We start from the raw sequence: 9,124 nt of genomic DNA on the forward strand, positions 1-9,124 counted from the left end.
AAGACAACGTGCATATACTCATCTGGCTTCAGTGCTCTGGCTTGAAGTCTCCCTAGCCCTTATTCATAAAAATGTTACTCACTTTTTACACCTGAACCTGAGCACATGTGTAATTTAAGCATAAAGCAATCCCTTTAACCTCAAGTTCAACATGGTTTAAGTTCCACATGTGCACAGTTACTGTTCTGGTTGCAGGACGCACAGTCAATCTGAAGAGCAGAATTTTATTACTTTCTTTCTGAATGAGTAGAGTTAGAATTTATTAACAAGTAAGTTACTGTTGATGTATAAAAACAAGGAATGAAAAAGAAGATAGACTGTGAATTCAAGAACGTAAAATACTTACAGTATCATGTGTGAAGGACTTTTACTTAAAAACAGGCATCTGTTTCAGTAAGTGTGGACAAAAACTGGTGAAAAGGGAAGAGCCTGCAACTTCTTTATTCATTGCATCGTTATTTCCATTTCCCTAAATGGAAGAGATTATGGAGGACATGTTTTATTAATCTTGCCTTCTTTTTCTGACCTGATGACTGAGACTGGGAACACTGCTGGGAAAATGTCTGAAAAGAATTGGTCCTGGCTGTGGTGTTTGGTGGTATCCTGCATGAAAGTTTTCACACCCCTCTATGAATTTGTTTTTGCAAAGCAACATCATGCAAACTGGATTGGGGAGGAGGCAGTTTCAGGCACAAATCCCTTGCACTATCATAAATGGTGAGACCATAAATGTTATGATGGATGCTCAAAGGCAGTTTAATGTAGCACTGGAGAAAATAGAAGCCATTACTACTGGAAGAGCTCCAGTTATGACAGAGAAAATAAATGGTGCTGTTACAAGAGATGTACTGACAACAAAATACCTGCTGGCTGGGGAAGAGAAGAGCAGAGCACAGTACAGATACCTACAGGCAATTACCCGTTACCTGAAGTAATGTTTATTTTTAATTTAAATCTGACATGGATAGTATTTCCAATACGCACTGCTTGATAAAATGACATAATCCAATCTGATGGAAGTTTTAGACTTAATTATACTTGTACTTAGGAACTACCCAGTCTTTGCCACTGTTCAGATTCATGTCTTAACATTTCACTGTGCTATAGGCAGTTCACAGGAGAGGGGATGAAGTTATTTTTTTACATCTTAACTCTTGATGACCCTGTGAGGGACAGTCCAGTTTCATTAGTAAACGATGACAGGACACGTGAAGGATGGTTGATCAAGCCTTCACATCCCTGATGGACTTTATGGGAAGAGGCCTTCTAGCACCACATAGAAAAAGCTGCTGCTCAGCTGAAATGTTTTTTAGCCCTCCCGGAGCCTGTAGCATTCATTTTTTGTTGTTGTTGCTGAGGGCTCAGGCCCACTATCTACCATGAACCTCAGTGAAAGACATTTAAGCTCACCAGTTTAACCTCACAACTGAGGCAGCTCAGCACCTGTGCACGGATGGTTATAGTTGTGCAGCTAACGAATAGTAAGCTGTTGTGCTGCCAGTGCTCAGTCACATTCAATCTTGTGTAGCATTCCTAAACAAAACTACATTCATTTTCAAACTACCCAATGAAACTTTTCACATCTTTCATCCATGATCTCTTGCGTGGTTTTGTATGGGAGGAGTTGAGGTAACAGCTACAGAAATGGGTACAGAACATCCTTACAAATCTTTCTTGAAGTCACCTAGTAAAGAGGTCTTTCTACAGAAAATAAATGAAGCAACATTTTGAACTTTCAAATTCACTGGAGCTAGTTGCGACCTGTAAAAATTTTATTTCCCATGAAAATTGGGTCAGACTCAGAGGGATATGCAGATGTATGATGGACTCCAGTGTATGGTGCTGAACAGTGTTATCAATCAGCCTCATAAGTAGATAGATACAAGATCATAGATAGATACAAGAAAATAATGCTGTTGATTTCACATAAGCTGTGTGTCAGTGTATTACTGTCCAGAAGAGTTGTGGGCAACCCGCAGATGGGTTCTTGCTGTACAAGGCCAGTGAGTCATTGTGAGAATTGACTTGAAACTCTCACACATTACTCTCTAAAATGCATTGCTACGTGACCAATTGGAAAAAGATTAATTGTAAACTAAAAGTGGGAAGACTCTTTTATACTCTTTAAAGTGGCAGGGTTTTTTGCATGAAGTCCCAGTAGGACTTTGTATTTTTCATGTAACTGGCTGATGGATCAGGCTGGCTGAAGGCTAGTATTGCTGCCCTAATAGTTTGCTCAGGATACATTTCACTGCACATGGAATATCATCATTCCACCAGATGACTGCAGCAGGTAGTAAATATGCTCATGAAGCTGATGCAGCACAAAATTTCCTTCATTCTTACACTTTTGGTAGTGTTTGAGAAGGACTTGGGATTCATCGTACTGCAGACACACAGCCCTGTCTCAGGGCATGCCATGAGCAGCAGAAGTGCAAGTTTCCTGCTTTTTGTTTTTTAACTTCAGAGCTGACCTACAGGGACTGCCCCCTATGGTGACAAGATAAACCACCATCTTCAGTTCTGGACTCATCTGCAGTGACTATCAGCAAGGGCACTAATTAATGGTACTTTGACTGTGCGAAACCTGACAATTGCATATACAGCCGTTGTACAGTAATGAGTTCTAGCTACCGCCAGCTTGGGCCAAATCTGAACTGGTGACCTGGCAAGGAAAAGGCTCTGTAGCCCATTACCAATTCTGAAATCATTCAGGGCTTTGATAACTCTTGCATTTTTATTGGCAGCTGTCTTGTACTTCCTCCTCAGAGCTGCTGTGTCAGTGATTTAACCTTGAGTACACATTAAAGCCTCATGGGGATGCCATTATGTACAGGATTTGGAATCTAGGATTTGACTGAATCAGATCTGATGCTCTCAGAGTGTTTTCCCTGATGCTCAACAGCTCTTCTTCCCTGCTTCAGCCTTTTGCCTTTTTAGAGGCTCCTGCTTAATGGGTCTTGGCTCAGGATTTCTTTTAATCTCTTGTGCTTTTGTGTTTTTCCTGTCAGCGTGTGACATATTCCCATCTTTCAGGTTTTGAATAAACAGCATGGCATTCTTGCAGTTTTATGCCTTTTGTTTAGGTTAAGAAAGATACACACAGCAGCTTATTGAAAAATTCCGACTTTGGACACAGCTGTTTTGTGTGACATTATAGAATAGGGGAGTCTGGCTACAACTTTATCAGCCTGGACAAGGGAAATCTGTGTTGGAGCATAAATTTAGTATTTCTTTTTCTTTGCCATCAAGAAACAGAGCCACCACAAGAAGAACATTTAAGTAAAAGGGTCTTTGCCCAGGATAAAACACCCATCATGTTAATTCTCATAGTCAGTCTCTGCCGTGGCTCTGGTGAGTAGCATGGCGCGTGGACCAGGCTCACACGGCTGAATGAGGAATGCCGTGCAGAGGTGGTGATCCTGCTGTTTGCTCTGTCATGGTCCATGCCTGCTTCTCCCCACCCCGCTGCCTTGTGTTGTGTGCTTCTCAGCTCTGGCAGGGTTTAAGCACAGTCTGTTCTCGGCTGTAAACAGGCTATCATGGCGTTTCACATTTGACGTCTTTCTTGTCTGGAATCCCTTTCTAGCCGCTCCCTGCTGTGCTGTTACGTCCCTTATTGCATGTGGGGATGAGGTAGTGTCATGGCTGAGTGGTGAGGCTGCGTAAAAATCACTGTCAAAGATATTTGCAAATAGTGATTTTAATAGAAATTTGTAAAAGTATGATTTAACAGAGTTTGATGGCAAGGTTCATTCTATTACTTATTAAATGAATGGAATATATATATAAAGAGAAAGAAAGAGGAGATTGAGCCTGAAGAAAATACAAGGAGGAAAAGGGGAGCCCTCCCGTGGAGTCATGAGGTTCAGAATGGACCCCCTTGCTTTCTAAACTCCTTCTCAGAGAGGAGCCTTGGTGTGGCTGGATCCAATCCTAGTCTCAGACTTGGTCAACAGTTTATGTCTAAGGATTATATGTTTAGCAGAGTTTAAGGTTTGTTTGCAGCAAGGAGAGAATCACAAACATTTAACAATAACTAATCATTAATTAATCTAGCATCTACGAAGTGATTAAATTAGGTTTACTATAAATTTTGAATCAGTTCACACATACACACACACACGGCCTAAATACTCATTATATGCACAGTTAAAGGTACCTATTGAAATATGCGCAGTTAAAGGCACCAATAAAAATTCCCCACAGGGTTTAGTGAAATACTCACTGTAAATGACTGTCTCCATGGGCGAAAGTCAAACCTCAAGGAGCAGTGAGCGCTGGAGATTGGGCGAAAGTCAAACCTTGAGGAGCGAGGAGCACCAGAGATCAGCTCATGCAAACTTAAGAGTTTGCAGCTCCGAGAGGCGTCCCACTCAGAGGGAGATTTTGGTGCAGCCCGCTGCAGTCCGGGAGAGCTCAAAGGGTCTCACTTGGTACCTCTGTTTATAGAGTTATGAGATGATTGACTTTAGGCATCAGTAAATTTCCATTCTCCTTTCACAGCCTGTGTCGAAAATTACTAAAGTTATCAAAAATTCCAGTGATGCTGGTACAGATCCTCCCGAGTTACAGCCTAGATAAGATAGGCCCTAAGGCTGCCAGGAAGCGACTAGTACAGATGAAAAATACGTTCCAAGGTTGTCAGGGCTGCCTCCCTGGGACAGACAGTGCTGCTCCCACCTCAGCCATGTAAGAGTTTTGGAATTGTCAAGGGACACTTAACTGCCAAACTCATTACAGAAAGGCCAAGTTTTGATGGGAGTTACTGGGATTGTAAAGCAGCTTCGCTTCCTGTGCTCTGCCAGCTGCTCAAGAAGAAAGGGAGGGGGGAATGCACCACCACAGGTAGGATTTGTCTATTTTGGTGTAGAACTAATAGCAGCGACCTCGTGTCATGGTTTAACCCCAGTCGGCAACTAAGCACCATACAGCTGCTCAGTCACCCCCCACCCCCAGTGGGATGAGGGAGAGAATCGGAAGAGTAAAATTGAGAAAACTCGTGGGTTGAGATAAAGACAGTTTAATAGGTAAAGCAAAGCCTGTGCATGCAAGCAAAGCAAACAAGGAATTCATTCACTTCTTCCCATGGGCAGGCAGGTGTTCAGCCATCCCCAGGAAAGCAGGGCTCCATCACGCGTAACGGTTACGTGGGAAGACAAACGCTGTCACTCTGAACGTCCCCCCCTTCCTTCTTCTTCCCCCAGCTTTATGTACTGAGCATGACGCCATACGGTATGGCATAGCCCTTTGGCCAGTTGGGGTCAGCTGTCCTGGCTGTGTCCCCTCCCAGCTTCTTGTGCACCCCCAGCCTACTTGCTGGTGGGGTGGTGTGAGAAGCAGAAAAGGCCTTAGAATTACAGAATCATAGAATCATAGAATTGTTTAGGTTGGAAGCAACCTTTCAGATCATCGAGTCCAACCGTTAACCTAGCACTGCCAAGTCCACCGCTAAACTATGTCCCTAAGCACCACGTCTACCCGTCTTTTAAATACCTCCAGGGATGGGGACTCAACCACTTCCCTGGGAAGCCTGTGCCAGTGCCGGACTACCCTTTCGGTGAAGAAGTTTTTTCCTAATATCCAACCTAAACCTCCCCTGGCGCAGCTTGAGGCTGTTTCCTCTCATCCTATCCCTTGTTACTTGGGAGAAGAAACCGACTCCCACCTTGCTACAACCTCCTTTCAGGCAGTTGTAGAGAGCAATAAGGTCTCCCCTCAGCCTCCTCTTCTCCAAACTAAACAACCCCAGCTCCCTCAGCCGCTCGTCATAGGACTTGTTCTCTAGACCCTTCACCAGCTTCATTGCTCTTCTTTGGACATGCAAACTTGATTCTGAGTTAGCACTGCTCAGCAGTAACAAAAATGTCCCTGTATTATCAACACTGATTTCAGCACAAATCCAAAACATAGCCCCATACAAGCTACTATGGAAAAAATTAACTGTATCCCAGTCAAAAGCAGCACACCTCAGCAGCATTAAAGGAAAATTACTGCCATAGGGCATGGTGCGTGAGACAGTCAGATATGCTGATCTCGTGGTATCACCCATGTAAGAGCTGATGAGATCACTGTTGTGGCTTTGCATTGAGTGCAAGCTTGATTGAGTCAGAACATGTATTCTGTTCGAGTGCTGGCTGGAGATGCAAGTGAAAGCTTTATGGAGCGTTGGATTGAGTTTTTGGCAGCACTGTGTGCAGTGTGAAGGTGTAGAGGAACAGACAGAGTCTTATCATGTTGTAGGGAGTGTGTCTGACTGCAAACTTAACTGTCACTAAATGATTTTCGTTTTTTTCCTCAGGACAGTTTTGACTGGGCTTCTTGGAAGAACAACTGTTTTAGGACATTTTTCTGTAGGATAACCTAAAATGAGGATATGCCACCTAGTGGAAGTTAAAGCCACCTTGACGGCTCTTCCTTCTTGCTCCCCCTCACAGGCTCCAAATTAAACTGTGTTTACTTCCCAGCACCAGTTTGAGAAGATACAAGGACAGGGTGTCAAGGTTCTTAAAGAGCTTTTCCATGGAGTGGATTTATTGTATGTATTGCATTTGATCAGACACTTGTTTAAACAGGAGCTTTGCCTACTTGCATTCAGGTAATGCTGATGCAGTAACTTGAGTTACTTTTGAAAACCAGTACATTTTAACTGAAACGGTGGCATAGCCTGGTTGGCGATCTTATTTCTCTTTTAAGATAGGAGAATATGGTCTCAGATATTACTTTGTCAATGGCTATCAGTAGAAGAGCAATGTGGGTTAGATTCTGAAATGAGAAAAGTTGCATCAAGGATTAATTGGCCCCTGCTTTGTCTTTTCCAAATGCAAATGGTGTCTTTTCTGTTTTCTTCTTGCATAATAAAACAACTGATATTCCCTCTTAGGAGCACCCCTTACTTGGGCAGCCATATTTTGTTCTGCACCCCTGCCGGACTAATGAATTCATGTCTTCTATACTGACCAGTTCACAGAAACACAACAGGTGAGAAACAGTGCTGTGCCTTGCAAGGCTTTATGCAATGCAGATAAAGTAAATCAGCCGGGAAGTGGGAATGGTCAAAACAACTTCCTTGCTCCAAATAGAATAAGATCCTGGATTGTCACCTAAGGGCTGAAAGTTAAAATATGTATGTTTGATGTAGGTAAAGTGAAAGAATAGCCCCATCTGAAGTTATTTTATGCCTGTTAAGTGTGTGTGTGCAATTCAGAAAAGGTTGGGATAATATGTTTATGGTCCTTTTTTGTTGTTTTGTTTTTTTTTTTTTCCCTAGACAAACAAATTACATTATATTGTGGCTCAGTACTGTAGGCCCAGTTGTGGGTTTAAATCTGCCCCTGAGTTATGCAAAACTAGCACCTGAGCAGAACACAAATGCTGATTCAGTTGAAAGGTAAGAGAAAATGAAATCACCTTTTCTCTCCCATCCTCCTATGAAATTAAAAAGATCAGATGATGGATAACTCGCAAAAACATTATCTTCTCCTTTGGAGCTCTTAGTTCAGTTGATTTAGAACTCACCTTTCGATATTTTGCTTACATGGCTGCCTTATTGCCTTACTTTGCAATGAAAATTCGTGCTGAGAGAGATGGGCTTGGCACATTGCTGACACCCTTCATGACTGTCAGAAGGTCCCTGATGTCCTGGGGTCTTTCTCAGATATGTAAAAGCATTTTATGGTGGTCCCTCCAGCACATGGTTGGTGGTGTGATCTAGCATAACTCTGCAACAATGATTTTAATTTAATGTCTTCTCTTTTTTCTGTTTGATGTCTCCACTTCAGACCTCTGAGCTGAAGGACAGGTGATGGTTAGCTGTAATAAAGCTACTGCAGACTTTCCCAGGGATGAAATCAAACAAAGGAATCCTTCCCAGCTGGTAAGCAATGCAATGTGGAAGGATGACTGTTCTTGGCTCTTTCTCTGGCAAGAACTTACCCTCTTACAGTGGAAGACCTAAGAGTTGGCTGCCGTTGTGACAACAGCTCTCAAGCACTACCAAGACCTGAAATCCCTTGCGATTGCATTGACCCACTCACTTCTACCTCTGTTTTACTGTGGTTATGGCCTTAGTAACACTGCACACAAATGCACAAGCCTATGGTTCCTTGATACAGAGTTGAGACACTGGGTCTGGATCTACTAAACTTACGTACTAAAAATCATGTCTCTAGAAAATCTGCACTGTCTGTGAGGGCATATACAGCAAAATACTTGTAGGATGTGGTTTAAGCTTGTGGCAATCAATGTATGGGCTGAGACTACTTTGCCTAGGGACCACCTTCTCCACCACAGCCTGATGCATGGACAATTCTCGTGTTCCACAGCACACAAAGAATATCGTAATCCGAGGACTGAATAACACTTTGCTGAGAATATTTTGTGTATATCATGCTTCAGGGAAGAGACAGAATCAGGACTGTAGACAAACATAGTACTTACAGTCTACATCTGACTAAGCATGTACAGTTCTAGAGTTCAAGGTGCCTCATACTATTGTATGAGAACATCTGGCTTTTCTGTGCTTCACTGCCTCCAAAGGAAGCTTTGCCATACCCTGTGGGAGTTACTGTTGTAGTCAGTATTTCTCATTGTACTAGTAGTTGTTCACAGGTTTGGTCCGTATCCTGCAGTCTTTATGCAAGCCTCCCCTGACAGCTGCTGAATTTTGGGCAAGTAGGAATTGCATAGTAGTGCAATCAGTGAAAAACAGATTAGAAGTAACTTCCATACAAGTCATCTTGGATTCTTTCCCAATCGCATTTTATTTGCAGTATAAGCCAGACCACAAGTCCTGAGCAGCTGAGATGGAATTACAGATTTTACTTTATATGTTCAGCAATATGTCACTTACATCCAGAGTCCAACGTATGCCACATCAGAGCTGGAAATGTGAAATGCATCAGGTTTCAGATTCTGGGTTTTCAGATATTTTGATTGGTTGCGTATTTTTAACTTACATCATATGTTATTGGTGGATTGAAATACAGTGGAGGCTTTAAAATTCAGTTGGTGCAGAATTCTTTTGCCAGCCATTTGGAATTAATAATGAAAGCCATAACAACCTGAAAAGACATTTTCCATGTAAGATTTATAAAATATGTCTTTCCGTTCATGTACCATGACA

At 42.5% G+C, this 9,124-nt stretch overlaps 1 protein-coding gene across 1 annotated transcript in view; it reads left to right on the plus strand.

The window, feature by feature from the left end:
* Positions 1 to 8,626, plus strand: part of ATG10 (autophagy related 10) — an 85,173-nt gene extending 76,547 nt beyond the window's left edge. Inside the window, exons 5-7 of the mRNA XM_082335864.1 lie at positions 6,884 to 6,981; positions 7,271 to 7,390; positions 7,782 to 8,626. Of these exons, the coding sequence (XP_082191990.1) occupies positions 6,884 to 6,981; positions 7,271 to 7,390; positions 7,782 to 7,794 (231 nt within the window). The 3' untranslated portion in view covers positions 7,795 to 8,626. The remainder of the gene's footprint in view (positions 1 to 6,883; positions 6,982 to 7,270; positions 7,391 to 7,781) is intronic.
* Positions 8,627 to 9,124: the final 498 nt, after the last annotated feature.

Source organism: Platalea leucorodia, assembly GCF_965183815.1.
Source record: "Platalea leucorodia genome assembly, chromosome: Z".
Classification (NCBI taxonomy): domain Eukaryota; kingdom Metazoa; phylum Chordata; class Aves; order Pelecaniformes; family Threskiornithidae; genus Platalea; species Platalea leucorodia.